This window comes from Buteo buteo, chromosome 2 (genome assembly GCF_964188355.1).
Source record: "Buteo buteo chromosome 2, bButBut1.hap1.1, whole genome shotgun sequence".
Lineage (NCBI taxonomy): Eukaryota > Metazoa > Chordata > Aves > Accipitriformes > Accipitridae > Buteo > Buteo buteo.
The window spans coordinates 6714944-6732963 of NC_134172.1; the positions used below are offsets into that span (position 1 = coordinate 6714944).

An 18020-nucleotide genomic window follows, 5' to 3' on the forward strand; every position below is an offset into this window, starting at 1 on the left:
AAGACATCTTCCTTCTTCCTTAAGAAGTTCAGCAGCCTGGGTAATTCAGAAATACTACACTCAAGATCCTTTGGATAAGTCTAATTATAAGCCAGATAACACCCTAAGGAAAACCACATGGAGAAATGAGTACACTCAGTAAAAGAAATCTTGGTTCTCCTGAAGGAGAGGCAGGATCCTCTAAAATGGCAGGGGTCCCTCCTTGGAGAGGAGGACTGCTGTATTCCTTCCCTGGTTTTGAAGCATAAGAAAATTTAGTTTTATGGATAGAAGTTTCCTGCGCCATTTAGCTTCAGGGCCAGAGAATGAGTGAGCCCTGTCCCATTTTTCTAGTAGTGGAGACATACCTGCAAAGGTAAGTCTCTCTCTCCTACCCAACAGTGGTTTCAGCCATAGAAGAGTTGCAGATTTCAGGAATGAGTGAACTCTTCCAGGCTCCTCAACTACTCCTTGCATATATCATCACATATATATATAATTAATCTGAATCATATATATGCACTGGCATTTTATTTATATGTATGTATACACACACACATCTACATGTATACACACATAGATACAGAGAGGTAACAGTCATCAGTTTCCCTGCCTTCTACCCAGCTTCAGCCACAGTCTTTCAGCATAATTTATAGATTCAGCATCATACATTTTCTGACTTTACTAAAGTAGAGAACTGAAACTGAAATATTCAAATAAAATATAAAGGTCAATGCCTTTAATAAAAAAACCTGTTACAGTACAGACAGCTCTTGCTGTGAGGCTGACAAACACATTTGCCCCATGTTTCCCATCCACTTTGTCCTGCTGCACTCCTGATTTTCTGTGAAAGACACTCAGAAATCCAGGAATGGAACAATATCTTAAATAAATGCTCAGCTTGGAGCCTCCCCAGCTTTGCTTACTGAGGTTACAGCCTTTCCCATGAGACCTTGTACAATCACAGCAGTTACTTTGATGGCTAAATAGACGCCTCCCTCAACACCCTGCATGTACAAATAACACAGTTCCTGAAGGAAGAGTATCTCCAGAGTGGCGAGGGATTGCTGAAAGGGGACGTAGCTATGATAAAGACAGTGAGGAGGTTTTTCCAACTATTTCTTGGGAAATAACTGGGCTGAGATATGTTTCTCTTGCATTGAAAGAAGTGACTCCTCGAACCTTCACTTAGAGGGGATGGAGAATAATGTAAGTCCTGTGGTTTACTGCACTTCTCTTCTTAGAAAAAAGGTGCTTTGTGGTAGGGTCTTCTATAGGATTCAGTGACCTTTTATTTGCCTAAAAACCATTAAAGAACCTGAGCAGAAACTTTTTCCTGGGTGAGTGGCATGTAAAAGAAAATGAAAAGTGGGGAGGAGTGAATACTTATTCCCTCCAGTGCAGTAAGTTTGCACAGGAGTTTCCCCTATGGTTTTGACTTGTTATTTTGCTGAAATAACTAGGATCAAAAATAACACATAGAACAGTGAATAGGTATAAAAGGAAGTTTTTCTTCTGTGCATAAAAATGGCAGAGATTTATATTTTATATACAAAGTTCAGATTCTTTAGCTATAATTTTTATTTCAAAGTAAAGACAGAAAAATTTCAATAACCTTAAGTTTTATAATATTTCTCTCTCTTACATAGGTTTATGCTTCATAACATTGTTCTGATACAGACTAACATTTATTTCTTGAGACTTGAGAAGAACGGATCTTATTTTAAATGGATTTTTTTTGTGTGTAAAAAAGGCTTAATTAAATCTGTTTTATTTGTGGAATATGCTGAATTGTGGTAAATGCTTTTATCAAGATAAACTGTGGGGCAGATAAACTAATAAGTGAATATTGATGAGGAAGTAAATTAATGAATGATGCAATCAAGAGGAGAATAAAAATTTGGCTGTTAGGTGGTGAATTGGCAATAGACAAAAAGGCAGTCTTTTAAAACTCACAGAAACAGGTCTCTGCTTTAATGAAGCAGAAAAGATTAAGCGTTTCAGGTTTGCATTTGAAGCAGCTGCAATAGCTTTTATCTGCGAGGAGTGGCTTATGTGTGTTCAGTTCACCACAGAGACAACAGGTAAACCTCTAGAGAAAAGATTTTTAAGTGGAATAGAGCTGTGTATTATATGAAGGTGTTTTATTAGGATGATAAGGATGATAAGCTGTGGAGGTAACCAGTACAGAGACCTAACAGAACCAGGTGTCCTGGAGGTTCTTCCCACGGTACTGGTACTGTTCCTTACCACATTTCACAGGTTTTGATTTTTTGCTGTACTACATTTGGATTTTCTTTGTAATTATTTGACTTGACCTGAGACTATTTTCCATATCAATGGAGAAAAGTTCTTTGAAATTTGGATTTCTTTCTCTAGGATGAAAAGGGCAAATGATGAAGTTAATACTGAAAAGTGAGGAGCCTAATAATGATATTAAGTATGTCATTATTAAATGACATACCTAATGCAAATGGGTTGTTCAGAACTGACTTCTGATTAGATACATTTTAATTTATTTAGAAAAATGTTTCTGTGTAGAAAACCGTGGCAGACAAAAGACCATGTAATTTGAAAATTTCATACAACTTGTGGAATTCTTAAGCTTCTGGCAACCAAAGTTCAAATTTAGATTGCATACTCAAGGTAAGGGTTTTTTTTTTTTAAACTTACATGTTAAAAGTTTTCTCACTGTGTTTTATTAACAGGAGGGTTTGGTTTGTTTTTTTTTTTTTTTCAGATTTTATTTCATGGACCATTTGACTTGTGTTATGTTCTTAGGGAAAAATTTTTGTCTTATGTTGTATCTAAAGTTTTGTCCTCCAAAGCATATATTCAGCTGCTAAGAGACTGTTCTATATCAAAATGTACATGATGAAACCAACCTTCAGAACTACAAAATGACAGATCTGTGACACTTTTAGTGCATTTAGTACATTCTGTTAATGGTAAGAGTCCAAAATCCAATCCATGTATTTCACTGAGTTTCTATAACTTTTGTTTCTTGTAATCAAGTCATATCAATATGAGCTAAAAGTTTATAGAACCAATAATCACATTAACCACGTTTGAAACACTGCTTACATGTGGCAAGAAAAAAATCTGACATGTTGGCAGTCTGGCCTTTAGAGCCCTGAGTCTCAAATGCAAAAAAACTACCAAGTTACCATTTAGTAATGTTATCTGAATACAATTGCAGCAACTCTTACACAAGCGTCCTTAGCCTCTTGCGAATTTGAGGTAGCAAGATCTTAGTTCTCATTCCTTAAGGGTGAAGAGAACTCAGATTCCCTCTGTTTGCTGCAAAGCTTGAATATCCATAAAATCTGCAGATGGCTCAGTACAGCACTATAGAAAATATGTGGTGAAAACCCACAACTTGTCCCTTTCCTGGCTGCTAAATGTAACCGGCAGCACACGCTCCTTCCTTCCACTGTTGTCCTTTTGGCAGGACCCAGCCTGCCCAGCCTGGTGAAATAAATGAATTTCCCTTCCTCCTTCTCCTTTTCCTCCTCCTCTTCCCCACTTCATGGGGCTGAAAAAAGAGAAACTCACATTGTCTGGCCATGTTTCTTAAATCTGTCCCCAGACCAGCTGATAGCTCTTGCTATGCCATTTCTAAATCAAGATATATTCCATTTTGCTCAAGGTTTCTAAGCACACATAGTGTTCAAGTTAGGAGAGGGATGAGTCCTAACATGTCTCTTCTCTTTTTTTTTTTTTTTTAAAACTCCACACCTGAGCTTTATTGCCCTGTCACCTGTGTCCAGCAACTGATCAATCTTCTTGGTAACAGCATAGGAAGGAGATTATTATCTCGGGTCTCTATGCAATTGTCACCATATAGGACCATAGTGTGCAGGATCGATGGACTTGGATATCAAGACACTTTAATCACAGATATATGCAATTTTATGAGTTACATGACTTTCCTGTACTGCAGCTCCAGCCGTGCCATGCACAGTCCTGGGCCGTGGGGTTCCTTGGGGTCTTCTCCACTCCCTGGGTTCCTCAGAGGTTGGAGAAATGGTCCTGAATCCTAGTGCTGGGTCATGGAGTTTCCCACCAGTCTGTCTTTGTCCTCTGATTCCCCCCAGTATCCTTAGTTACAGGGATGGGTAGGGAAAGCCTTGTTGATGATTACTCAGTTCAAACTGCACAGTCATTTTCGCATTTACTGTTGACATTCACAATCTTGTTCTGATCACTTCTGAACACTTTTGCACTTCTTGATGACCAACAGGTTGTTTCCATGGTTTGCTATTTCATTGGGAACACCAGAGCTACCAGTTAAAATTCTTGGGCTTATGGTAATAACTATGCTGATTATATCTAACTCATCCTAACTCCTGCAGCAATGGACTAGTCTACAGGCATTAAAAGCTTTTCAGCTCTTTTCTTTCAGATTCCTGGGCTGCCACAGAGTTTCTTAACTTCCTCGGTGCTTGCAACTGGCCATTTGACAACTTGTCAATTGACTGCTCAAGCACTTACAGAAAGTGATCTCTGCACAGATTTAAATTATTTATGATAGCAAAGTAGCTGAAAATTAGTCCACCCTTACCATGCAAAGAAAATGTGACTTAACGCTACACTAATTGCTAAGAAGGCTTGTCCTGTAAGTAGTCATTAAGGAATCAATGTAATATAAGGCAGTCCTAGAATTTTTGTGTATTCACAGTCTGCTGGTGACTAATGATGTTTGCCCAGTCCTACCACTGACTGTAGAGTTACTAATCTTTGGAAGTTTATCTTTGGAAGTTTAGCAGTTGTCCTTTAGTTGAGGCAGCAAGAAGAGTAGCCCTAATGGATGCAAAGAGTTGAATTTCTCTCATCTCACTTGAGACATCCCAGGTCATCAATTGTAGTCAACTGGCACTCTGAGATGTGATTCATTTCATCCGGAAAGAAATGGGAAAAGGTGTCTCAGCAGGCAGTTGGAGAGCCAGGGGAGTTGTAGCTGTCTAACTCTGAGATGTCTGCAGTGAGGTGAGATGAATCCCACCCAAAGGGGCTTTCTGGATGAATGTGAGCAGGCTTTATCAGGTCTTTCTTTTGTGAATCTCCACACTGTTTGCTACTTTTCTTCCCCAGTGCTGGGAACTGTAAACTGTAAATATGAGATTGAGAGAATGGGATTTACCTCACGCTAAATTTTCTTTTATAGGCAATGAAAAAAATCAGTTACATTTTTCAGCACTCTTCATGTTTCTTAATCTATACGTTTACTTATCATTAGCTGGTCTGTGTCCTCAGTTTTATTGATTGCAAAGAGGGTATAGGGGAGCTAGATCAGCTGTTGCCATCTCCTTTCATTCAGATGCCATGCTAGGAGACTCAGAGGACTGCAGCTCTCAGCCAGGTTGTCTAGAGAAGGTAAACGAATTTGGGGGTTGAACCTGGAATAATCAAAGGTTGGTGCCACAGCTCAGTTCAGGTAAGGTGTGATGTTCTAAAGGTGGGAAACTAATGAGCAAATATGTTGATTATTGTCTCCCTTGGCAATCTCAATAGAGCTACACTGGATGGTGTTATTCAGACTTGTGAGATGTTTCTTGTAGGCTGCTATAAATAGGTAGACTGAATGGGCTGAAGTAGGCATAATATTTGTTTTCCTTATATAGAGGCATTGGGGGGCATTGCCTTTTACCTTTCAAATTAGTGCAATATTTTATTTCTTTTTTTATTATTCCAGTGGTGCATGGGGGGAAGACAAGAGGCAAGGGGCATAAATTGAAACAACAAGGGGTCCAAATGGATTGAGAGAGTCACGTATTGGAACAGATTGCTCAAAGAGATTGTGCAGTCTCTGTCCTTGGAGATTTGCCTGGATAAAACCCTGACCTCATCGCTGACCCGTTTTGAGGAGTAGGTTAAACTAGAGACCTCCAGAGTTCTTTCCAACCTGAATTATTCTATGATAAAAAAAACCCTACAGAAGTTATTTTCATACATGTTTTAAAGATCATTAAGAAAGTGTCATTAAATCATCTGCCTCAAAATATAGAAAAGTTTCTGAGGAAAGAATATAACTGCTCTACAGAAGCTTTGAACTGCTGTTAACTAAATCTTTCGTTATTCAGTTCTATTTGTCTTATCTGCTGGAAATTCAGATGTAGAAAGGTGCAACACAGCCCAAGTCTATCATAGTAACTTTCCAAGGTCTGTACTGATGTTCTTGGCTCCTGAAATAATTACTGGCAATACAAAGAGCTGGATCAGTCCAGAGTCCCTAACTTTGCTTTTCCAGGCATTGGATATTATCACTGAATAAGATGCAAAAGTGTACAAAAATCAGCTACACTGAAGGCAATAATAACATTTCAGTTGTTCCAATAGGACAAGGCTTTTCACATAGTCTTCAAACAATTGTTATTCCAGTTACTTAAGAGAGAATTTCTGTGCATATTATGAAAGCTTTTTTAAAGGAGAGGGACAATTTTAACAGACAAGAATTTCAATCATCCAAGACAAAGAAAAAAAAAATCTAAGACGGTAATCCTGGCCACTCTGATCAAACGAATTACCTTGGTCATGCTGATCACAGTCATTGTCAACATGTTTTCACCTCTTTCCATAATAGATCATGAAGCCAAGAAATCAAATAATTGAGGACAACATTTATTCATTAACTGAGGATTGAACTGGGGTGATTGTAATAGCATGAAAAGGAGAGAAAACATCTTTGACAATAACCTTGTTTCCTAGTCTGTCACAACGAATATTCCGACAGAGGAAAACACATTTGGAAGAAAGCAGGCTTACTTTGGAAAGCTATCTAGCTACACTTTTGGTATTTGAGAAATAATTCATAGAAAATACATTTGACAGATAAAAGAACAAATTATAAATACCTTTTTTTTGGTTTTATTATTATTATTATTCAGTCATGTTGATTTCATTCAGCATTCTCTGGTCTTCACTCAGTCAAAGGATAAGAAACCTTTTCATTTTAGAGAGATACTAAATGTCACACTATTTTGCAGATATTTCAAGTCTTGAGAAAAGGCCAAAATGGTACTTTGTTGCTTCTGTGACATCAAGGGCAAAAATGGTTTTGCATTAACACTTTTTACTTCTTCTGGTCAAATTGCTAAGTCTAGCGCGGTCAGATAAAAAACTAAATACATCTCAGCTGTACTTTTTTATGTTATCCTTCCTGAGACTATAAGTAACAGAAATTATTTTGGGGATATTTTTAAAGATGCTTGAATGTATCAGGAACATTTTTTCCAGATTACTCCATTTTTAATAATCAATAGATTTTATTCAGGACTAGGTTGAGTAGCTCAGAATTGGCTATGAATGAAAAGTGTAGTTTAGCCTTCTACTCCATGGCTTGCAGCTGCCATCAGTAGAAATTTTGCTACAGCAAAATGGAAATTTTGTGTCCAGCTCTGGCCAAGGACCTGCAGATTCTACGTGCTTTCATGCTTCCTTCTATTTCCCCATCCATGGCTCTAGCCAGCAACATCTTGTCCTCCTGGATTTTGCTTTGCCTTCTAATAGTCTTGAGGGAGAACAGTGTGACAATCAAAGTTTCTTTTCTGGGATTTGAAAGATGGTTTCCTGGAAGAGAGGAGAGAAAACCACGAAGAAATCTGCAGCAAACCCAGAATTTTATGGTGAACTTTTGAGATCAGGTAGACTTTTATGGAAGCGCTGTGTAGAGGGATGGGTATGTTTGGATGATTTGGCACAAAGCAGGATAAAGTAATTATTGTATTCCCTCCGTGCATTGCACAGAAATTGTGTCATTTCATGCATCATTCAGAGCTCTCATTACTGTTACCACAACATCTAAATTACTCTGAGCATCAACAAAACAAACACCACTTTGGCTAGCTGAAGACTTGAAAAATTGGGAGTGGATGTTAAGTTCTTCATTTTTGGTATAGTACTACACACAGCTTCCAGACTGTTAGCTTGATCTTGAAAAACGTAATATAATGAGTATTCTTGCCTGAATGTCCTATTTCTCTTCCAGAAATGTTGCTATTTTGTGCTGGAAGCAAGGGATACTTTTCCTATTTATAATTTTGTCTGCTTATTTAATGGGAGAGGCAGGCAGACTGCAAAAATGAAAAGCTTTCACTGCAGTTAGTTTGTCACTGGCCTCCAGCTGTTGTTCTCACAGCAATGGTTTTCTATAGCTCAGCAATGGGAGGACAACTGAAATCATGTTGTATCTGGGGCAAAATGAAATGGCGTTGCGTGGCAGGGGAAGATACAGGGAGTCGGCGCACAGATGGTAAAATTATTTCCAGTAAAACAAAGCCTCTTGATTCAGATTTTGTGTTTTCCTGGGATGTTGCATATAGTGCCTGGAAAGGAAAGGTGCAAGAGCAGGTCATCTGGCAGTTGTCCAGCGAGGACAGCTTAAACTTTCCAAGACGAAGCTCTGACTGCTAGTGACGGAGTCAACTTTGAAGGGCACATTGAAGTGGTGGTGGCAGCTTCTGGATGGAAAGACCTGGTTGTGTGCCTCTAATGTGATCTTCTTCCATGCAGACTCAGCAATGATACATCCTGCACGAAGCCCTCGACCAGATGGGATCATTTCACAGCCTGCAGATGGGACTGCGCTGGCTCAGTAGCTCTGTGACTCTCTACTGAACCAAGTGTCTTCCTAGAGGTTGTAATCAAAGAAAATATTTTAGAGGAATCTCCTCATAGAGCTTTGGAGTGAGTTTAGCACAAGAATGCAGGTCTGGATCATCTTACTCTTTGTACTGTTTTCAGTTTTTTCACTATCAATATATGTGCACTTCATGAGCTTGCTTTGAAGCCTTTCACAGTGTTGCGGTAGAAGGTTGGATTCACTATCCTGCCAAAGTATGCACTCAGGTAGCATCTAGTTGAACGGATCATATCCAATACCCGATCAAAATTCTCCATTAAATAGTGCAAAGTATTTTTCTAGTATAATCTCACTTTTGTTGTTCTGACAAGTGGGCCTAAAATATAAGCTTTGTGCTTGACACTTGTCAGATCGAGCATTTCTGTCCACCATGTCAGTCAGTAGTGACTCTATGGACCACGAGTTAAATCTTCTGACGCTTGGACACTGCTCGTTCCTGTGCTGACACCACCAGGATGGGTTGTCCATCTGAGTATTTACACCTGCACTAGTTAATTTAACACTTGGTCCTTCTGTTGCAGACACACCTTCCACATATTTGGTGTTGTTGCAATTTGGTGGGTTTTACTGTTCCATTTCCAAATCTGGGGTTAAACCAGTACCTTAGGTTTTTTCTGAACAACAGCTCAAGAGCATTTGGGATAACAGGTATCTTAAATGAGGTGCTCTAAATACACTCTTAACTTTATAGAGGTCTGCCCACATCCTATCATCAGATACACATAATTTAAAAAAAATACTGAACAGACATTTCATTGAAAAAGGTATTGATCATATCTTTTTTTTTTTTTCTTTTTAGAAGCTGATGGCTCAGAAGTTTATGTTATTAGCCATGCATGGGCAAGCAGTTGTTTAATTTTCATAATTTACCTGTTTTGGAGTTACTTGACTTCCTTTCTACTTGTTTCTATTACTTGGACAGAATTAGTGACAGGAAGAGAAGAATGAAAAATGGCCGAGTTCTTACTACCTGGTACCAACAACTTCCGTAAGTTCACTTATGAATCTTTGGCTGCTATCGAAAAGAGAATTGCTGCCAAGAGGAACTGTCAAAGAAATGCTACAGACCAGAAACCTAAGGAGAAACCACGTCCTCAGCTTGACCTAAAAGCTTTCCAGAAGTTACCAGCTCTCTATGGAAATCCTCCTCCAGAGCTTATTGGGGAACCACTGGAGGATCTCGACCCATACTACAAAGATCGTAAGGTTAGAGCCAACCAAGATGCTTGGATTTTAATTTGTTTTATTGTGCTGCTGTGAAGTGTTTATGTGGATGATCTATCAAACAGTTTTGCTTACATCCCTTTGGAAAAATTATCCTCCCTTTCTAGATTAGAACAATGCAGACAGTTGGCACGGCTGAATGACATGCTGTAATCTTCTTAAAAAAAGCTTAATTTTGAATCACAGGAATTAAATAATACGAACTTGATTAACATTTGAGTCAGAATGGAAGCAGAAAAAATAAAATGGATAAAGGAAAAAAAGAGGGGTTTGAGTCAGATCTACAAGAAATGATAATTTTGTAAATTTTCTTAAATTCTATGGTTTGAAACAATGTGTTCCTCTATCTCAATGCTTATGTTTCACTTAGATGTACAATAAATGATCATCTAAGTATAAAAATGATTTTAAAACATTTGCTGATGAATCCTTAAAACCTACTTATTCAAGCTCCATATTCTAGTCATGAAGTATTGAAGAATATGGTTTTCAATAAAGAACAGAGAAATGGGAACTAATCCATTGGAAATTATGCTTATTGCTTGAGAAATGGTTAATGCTTTGAACTAATTTCTACAGTCTTAGAGCTAGAGGATCACTATCCACAACAGCAAATAATGATAAAGGCTGTGATTCTTCCTTCCACCTCTGTATATCTTGACTCAATGAGATGTTCAATGTATTTTAAGAGAATAGCCATATGCAAGATTAGTTCTGTGCACAACTCTTCACAAGTCCTAAGGTTTAAAAAAGAAGTTCATGCTGAGGATTTTTTTTTCAGTTTCACAGTTAATGGGTATTAAGTCTTTCATCAGTTTATGATGAAAGGATAGCAAAGTATTACAAAGAGTCTTCCCATCTAAACAGTCTAAAGTTAAAATCAAGCTCTTGCTCATCACTGATACAACAGGCTATAGTACAAAAATATGTTCTGTGTTCAACTTCCTGAAAACTTTATTTCATGTTTCTTTATTTTTTTAAAAGATTTTCATAGTGCTAAACAAACAGAAAATAATCTTCAGATTTACGGCTACACGTGCCTTATGGATCCTCAGTCCTTTCCATCCAATCAGAAGAACAGCAATTAAAATTTTAGTGCATTCATATCCTTTTGTTGGCTTCATTCAGTCTTTTTGATTATGAAACCCTACGTAATCCTGTGCTTTTGTATTTTAGAGCATTGATTGAATCTAGACTTCTCCTCACTCCAGATTACTACTAATTATGAATTACCTTAGAAATTATTATTGCCTTGGTGCTGTTGTGCTACTTAAGAAATAGTTTTGTGAGTACTGGGGGTATTGAATCTTGATTTTCTACAGATTTGTGTTTTGAGAATGATGTCTGATGTTGATTTGCTGATGTCTCATAAACAAATACCTCATGCTGAAGCCTTTCTCAGTGAGAAGACTAATAAGGTCTCTATGCTCTTTCTCATCTTCTGCTTAACCAAACTGTAGGAATTAAATTCAAATGATGTGCCAAAGCTGATCAACCATTGGCCAATTTTAAGAAAAAAAGGCTGAGATAGGCAGTCACGCATATGAAAACATACAGAAAGAGAAATTATGCAAACTTAGTTTCTTTAGGAAATCAGATTAAAAATATATAACTTTGGTATATGAAAATGAAAATTTCCAGGGGTGCTGTTGCAAGGAATGCCTTTGGAATATAAAGGTAATATAGATCCCACCTCATACATCAAATTTAGGGTGCAGGAATCACTAGTGTATTGCTTCAGCTTGGCACTGGGGATTGAGACCAGAGCAATAACACCGTCGCTGGGGGCAGAATGGAGCCCAGTGCAGACTGTGTGGTTTCCCTGTGAGCACTCTAGGTTCCCAGCCATCTCCTGGCTGTGCGGTGCTGCGTTAGCTGTAATGAGTCTGATGCTGTCATCATAGCAGGGTACAGACATCCCTGGAGGAGCGATGCCTCTCATCTGAACCTTTCCCCTGGCAGCAAGTTGGCTGATACTGGCACTTCAACACTAGCGGTCCAGTTTGACCAAGCCTAGAGCTAAAGCCAGGAGGTGATTTGATTTTTTTTTTTTTTTTTTTTTTTTTTTTTTTGGGGGGGGGATGGAGAGGATAGATGATGGAAAGGCGAGATGTCATTCCCATGCACATCTACCTCCTGGATTGCCAAAACGTGAGGTATGACACAAAGCATGAGATTGAGCTCCAGAGCCAGGCGCTTAAGCTGAGGTGTCTACACGTGAGCTAGATGGCCGAGTTCCTGTTCGCACCCTATAGTCAGCAGGTCCCAGAGAGCCACCAAGTAGCCCCAAGGGTTGGCTAAACATGGGCATCTAGAGTCCTTTGAGATACCTGCAAATATCCTGGCAGACTTCACACTGTCCCTTCAGAAAAGTGCAGCTCTGCCAATTTAGAGTCAGATTTGGGCTTCACCGGTGTGACCTTGGCCAAGTTTTTAGCTTTTATGCTATAAAATGAAACTAAAAATGCATCCTTCCTCCCACTCTTTGAGTGCTCGAGGATCCTTTTACCAAGTTTGCAATGCTTAGAGCAGCAGATCTCTAGCCCACGCAGAAGCCCAGATGGCATGAATAACAACGGTAGTGTGTTGTCATCTAGCATGGCTCAAAAGCAGCAAATACATCTGCATGCTGTCCTTATGTGTGATTTAATCTCAAAACCAGATATGACGTCTATGACTGATAGAATATCTAGTTACATTTCTGAATCAATGTCATATTCTTTGCCTTCACTCCCGTGACTTACGTTATTCACTTTGTTTATCATGTGCACTATTATAACTAATTGTGTATTCATGGCTCGGACGGAGTCCTCTAAGACTTCTCCATCTCCTTCATGGATCAAGTATGTTGAGTAAGTATCTGTGGGTACGTATGTTTTTTAATTCTGTAGTTACATTGAATTATTGAGACTTATGTTGCCGCTTTTACTCAAGATAATTTATGGAGATTTAGAAGGAAAGTTGCTTGAGTTAGGACTTTGTCGGTTTTTTTTGCTTGGAGGGAGTATTTTTGTCTTTAAACTCAATATCTACAATAATTGTGGTGTTATAGGAGAGAGTTAAGTGTAGATTAAGTTGCGCTGTTGAACTAGCTTCATGTCTGACTGCTCCAGTTTGTTATCCCACTTTCTGAAGTTTCTCAGTTTCTCATTTGCTTTTTATCCAGACACATTTCCCATTGTTGCTGACGCTGATGAAGCACATCAAGAGCTCCTGTCTTTTAAAATTCTTTTTAATAATATTGAAATGCTGAGTTCTGCTCTAATAAAATGTTCTGTCAGAAGCTCCTGGCCTCCAGGACACTGTTAGAAAGTAAAGCTCTTATCTTCAGCGCTTGCTGACTGTTAACACTTGCAATGTTAAATCACAATAAATCCATGCCTTTGTAGTCACACTTAAGCTGGATAATCCCATGTTTTTATTTTTTTTTAAAGAATATTTCAGCTCTCACTTTTTCAGTTTGGCATAAAAATGTTAGAATATGAACCCTGATAATTCTAACACCTAATGCAAAGCAAAAGATTTCAAAATACTTAGTTTTAAAAACAAGTCTACAATTGTTTCTGGCTATTTTATGTTACATGACACGGAAACAGTTGGGAATGGCAAATCCTCATGTAAATGGGAACAAGACTCTGCATGGTATTAATATCCATATCTCCAGAAGATGCTGAGATACTTCTCTACCTATGAGAGCACTAAAGGTTAGATAAGAGTTGTATCTGCTGTTGGCATCAAGACTACCATTCAAATGCATTTCAGTAATAATTTCAGAATACTTCTTTCCAAATGAAGAGGGAAGCACTACAGCCATGTAATTTCTTAGTGCATTTGCTGACTACCAGATGAATGCCTTTTGAATTCTGTAGGGAGATTGCTGCCTTGTTGAAATGATAAGTGCACTCAGTAAGTCCAGAAGAGCTTTTACTGATAATTTTCCATTAATAAGAATAATTGCCATCTTAAATTGAAAAAACTGTACTCTTGTATTTCTCTAAGTGTTTTAAACATTCTGCACAGAAATGGATGCTGTGTGCCCAAGGTAAATAATTTACAGCGTATCACACTTTCACTTGGCTACTTGAAACCAGAGGAAGATACAAATTTTGATCTTTCTTTTAGCAAGTAGCTAGGAATTTTGTTGGGGACTCACATGGAAGAGTTTGAAAAAAATTTTTGAGTGCCAAAACCCATGTCACAGGCATGCACGTTAATATCCATGTCCAGATTGCAGTCAACTACTGTCTCAAACTCCATATGAGACAGATACTGATAGAATACACTGAAATCAACAGCAGTATTTCCGTTACTCCTCTGCAGCATTGGCTTGGTTTGTTGGCCTAGACAGTAAGTAGTCTGACTGTGTCTCTCGTGTTAATTGCTAATATTGCTGTTTTCCTTTGGCACTTTTCTCCCTTCCTTAGATTTACTTTCACTGGCATTTACACTTTTGAATCATTGATAAAAATATTGGCAAGAGGATTCTGTCTAAATGAATTCACTTTGCTTCGAGATCCCTGGAACTGGTTGGATTTCAGTGTTATCGTTATGGCGTAAGTGGGAACATATAAAATATGGATTACTTGCAGTTGCGCTTTGTATTTGAAGTTCTTGTTGCTGTGGTGCAAAAGGCTGTCTGCAGCACGAAAACACCCCTGTGGGTCCTAATTGCATCTGAAACTACCTAGGACTTTGACTCTTCCCCTCGTTTTATCGCTCACTGTGTAAGAGCAACGTAGTAGTCTTTCAAGAAGGGAATAGAGCTGTGCAGAGCAAGACACGCTCTGTGATGAGTGTACATGAATGGATGCAGTTCAGCCAGTGAAATGTAATAGCTGGGCTGTCAAACACAGACATACTCATCCTGTGAATGGGAATGTGAGTTTGGAAATAGAGCGATGTTTATAAACACCAGGACAGTGCATTAAATTTGGGCTCTTTATTTCCCAAAAATCATAGTTCGAGCTTCAGTTTGCAGCAATTAGAAAGCTTTTATATTGGTTAGGTGCAGCTACAGAAGGGACATCAAACCAGTTCAGCCAGAATTTCTGCCTGAATGAGTAATTTTGGGTGTTATCTTTGTTTATAATTTTAATGCATGATATTTTAAGATGCTGACGCAAAAGCAGCTGTGCACAAGCCAAGAGCTACCTCATAATGAAACTCTAATAATCAAGAAATGTATTCCTATTTCATATGTCTTCAGACAAGTGCCTGTTATGTAATTTATTAATACTTAAAATATGCTCAGAAGGATTGACAGTTAAGAATGACCACTGTAAAATAATTGCCCTGTTTACTCCATTCAACCACTTGACATATCATATCCTGACTTTACAGCTACGTGGGAGCATTTAGTAACTTGGGGAGCGTGTCTGTCCTTCGGACTTTCAGGGTTCTGAGAGCTTTAAAAACCATTTCATTAGTCCCAGGTAAGATACCCTTTTTGCTGAATATTTTCTGCTACGTACTACTGATTCTTTTCTCCAATAAAATGTTGGCTTTTGCCTTTTCTTTTTTTTTTCTATATCTTTCATTGATTGCAGACACAGCTGAATTTGTGGACACAGTGTGTCAGTCACCTGGCCCAGTCAGAATAAATCAAGCATTAGAAACAATCTTGTATTTAATTTATTCTCATTATGCGTTTAAAGATTTTGTTAACACTTTATAATGTCAGTTTTACAGAATGTTCTTCTAGCTGGTCTATGTGTTCAACAGAAACACCTCTGGTGACTGAACGGACTTTGTTATTAATCATCTTACATCATCCCTGGGAAAACAGTTTCCTTTTCGCTTTTCCCTTAGTTTTAAAGCCAGTGGCTTCTTTCTCATGATGAAATACAAATTAAGAACCAGTGAGTTGCCTCTGTCTTCTCTTTCTGGTCTTTTTGATTATATTCATTACTGTTTCCAGTGTTTGCAGTTGCTTCACAGATTACCAGTGTTGGAAATTTCATTTGAATTATGCATATTACTCTTTCTGGATAAGAAAAACTAGACTATCTCTGGCTTCTCATCCTTGCCTAAATATTTTACAGAGAGTAAAGGAACATCTAGAAATTGTAGGGTCAATCAAATGAGGAAAAAAGTATTTTTCTCATATTAAACACTCTTTCATCCAAACTATACTTGCATTGCAAATATATTTGTCACATATTATCCAGTAATTTTGGTACTTTGATTGTTACACCTTGTTTTAACTCTAATCAAGTATGACACATGAATCTCAGTTTTTCATCCTGTTTTTCCTTTGTATATTGTTTTCCTAGGACTCAAGATCATTGTAGGGGCACTTATCCAGTCTGTTAAGAAACTTGCCAATGTGATGATCCTGACCGTTTTCTGCTTGAGTGTCTTTGCCCTCATAGGCCTCCAGCTTTTCAAGGGCAATCTAAGGCAAAAGTGTATCAGGAATTCTACAGTGTTCAATAAAATACCGAATTTCTTTAACAAAACACGGGAATTCTATGAAATGCTTGCTAATGATACAGGTAATTTTTCTCCTTAATTCTTTTTTAGATGAGAGTATAGACACCTATGCATGCATGTATAGCCACTGCTGTAAATGATATTAATGTTTTGATGATTGATATTTTGATGAGTAACTACCTGATAATGGCCTTCAGATTGCCAGAGCAGATTGCAAGCATCCAGGAATGCACCCCTTCCCTTCATTATAAGAAATAGCACTCCCCAATTTTCCAGTAACGTCCAGCTCTGTTTCCCAGAATGATATGACAATAACTGAAATACTCATTAGCTCATTCTCTGCTGTAATTCCCCAAAGTTCACCTTTTCTTACACGCTGAAGAGTCTGTACATCTTTATTTTGCTGCCCAGGGAATTACACTTCAGCATGAAACAGAGGAATTTGTTTTAAAAAGTCAGTTACTTTCATATGTATTTTATGTCTTATATAAGATATATACAAGATACGTCTTCCTCGTATATGTCTTGGCTGAGGCGGGTGATGGAAGCACAGAGCAGAGATCTGAAAACACACCAAAGCATTGTCAGAGGAACAGCAACTGTAAGATGCAATTCAGAAAGGAAAAGCCTTGTGCTAAAGGAAAAGCTAAAGGAAACAATGTCTATGCCAAAAATCTGAAGAAAGCTTCATCACTGAAGAAAATCTCCACCGGCGAGTTCAGACACAGCAGCAGTTACATAGAGAGAAAAACATTCTCCTAGGGGAAATGTTGAAATACATAAAAAAGCCACACAGGACTGCTGTTTGTACACACTCTGTGTGGAAGATTTGTTCAGACAGGATTTCTTTAATAACTTCATAGTCCAGGGGGAGAAAGTCTTTGTATAAAAGATTTTTGAAGGAAAAATTTTTGCAAGAAACTCTTGTACCTACTGAAAACCCACACATATGAACAAAGTCATTTGCATATACAGAATGTTGTAAAAATCATAATTGAAAGCAAGCTTCAAAAAAAAACCGGGCAGTGACTAGAACTCCACACAAGAGACCATGGATTTGACAAACTTTGGCTAAAAATATTAATTTTCTGTGCTGAAGAAACAGGAAACAAAATTTTATTTTATTTTATTTTATTTTATTTTATTTTATTTTATTTTATTTTATTTTATTTTATTTTATTTTTTAATGCACAACATTGCAGCTGTATAAAGGCAATGGCCTGGAGAAAGTAGAGCTTAAGAAATTAAAAATCTGTGTTGCTTCACAAGATTTGTCCTGTTCACATCCCATGCAATACGTCTTGTGTGTAGGGCGATTTGCAATGACAGCAAAAGGAATAGAAGGGCCCAGGCAGGTTTAATGAAAGTTAGATGACTTTCCTACAGGATTTAGGACTTAGAGCACTATAAGCCCAGTTTCCTATTAAGTGACTTTTTGTACATTTTTTTTATGGGCTGCTTTGGTCCTGATTTTGTGGGAATTTCCCATCTCCAACATGAAGAACTACATGTTGTTATGATTCTCTGAAGTTCAATCACTGAATCTTCTTAAAAAACCTTTCTGTCAGTTGGCAGAAGCAGAGCTGAACAAAATTTGGGTGGAAAGTAGCCCAGATAGTGACTCATTCCTTTGTGGTGTATTTACATGGTACGGTACAGCTGAGACTAAAGATTCCTGTGGGGTCTGAATCATGCTGGCTTACCTGTTGAGCACAGCTAAGGTCTGAGAAGCACCAGGAAGACA

General features: G+C 38.0%; 1 protein-coding gene across 1 annotated transcript in view; it reads left to right on the forward strand.

Moving 5' to 3' along the window:
- The first annotated feature begins 9571 nt into the window (after positions 1 to 9571).
- The window catches only part of LOC142028593 (sodium channel protein type 5 subunit alpha-like), a 34662-nt gene continuing 26213 nt past the window's right edge, over positions 9572 to 18020 (forward strand). Inside the window, exons 1-6 of the mRNA XM_075022439.1 lie at positions 9572 to 9826; positions 10829 to 10947; positions 12589 to 12696; positions 14269 to 14397; positions 15185 to 15276; positions 16117 to 16338. Of these exons, the coding sequence (XP_074878540.1) occupies positions 9572 to 9826; positions 10829 to 10947; positions 12589 to 12696; positions 14269 to 14397; positions 15185 to 15276; positions 16117 to 16338 (925 nt within the window). The remainder of the gene's footprint in view (positions 9827 to 10828; positions 10948 to 12588; positions 12697 to 14268; positions 14398 to 15184; positions 15277 to 16116; positions 16339 to 18020) is intronic.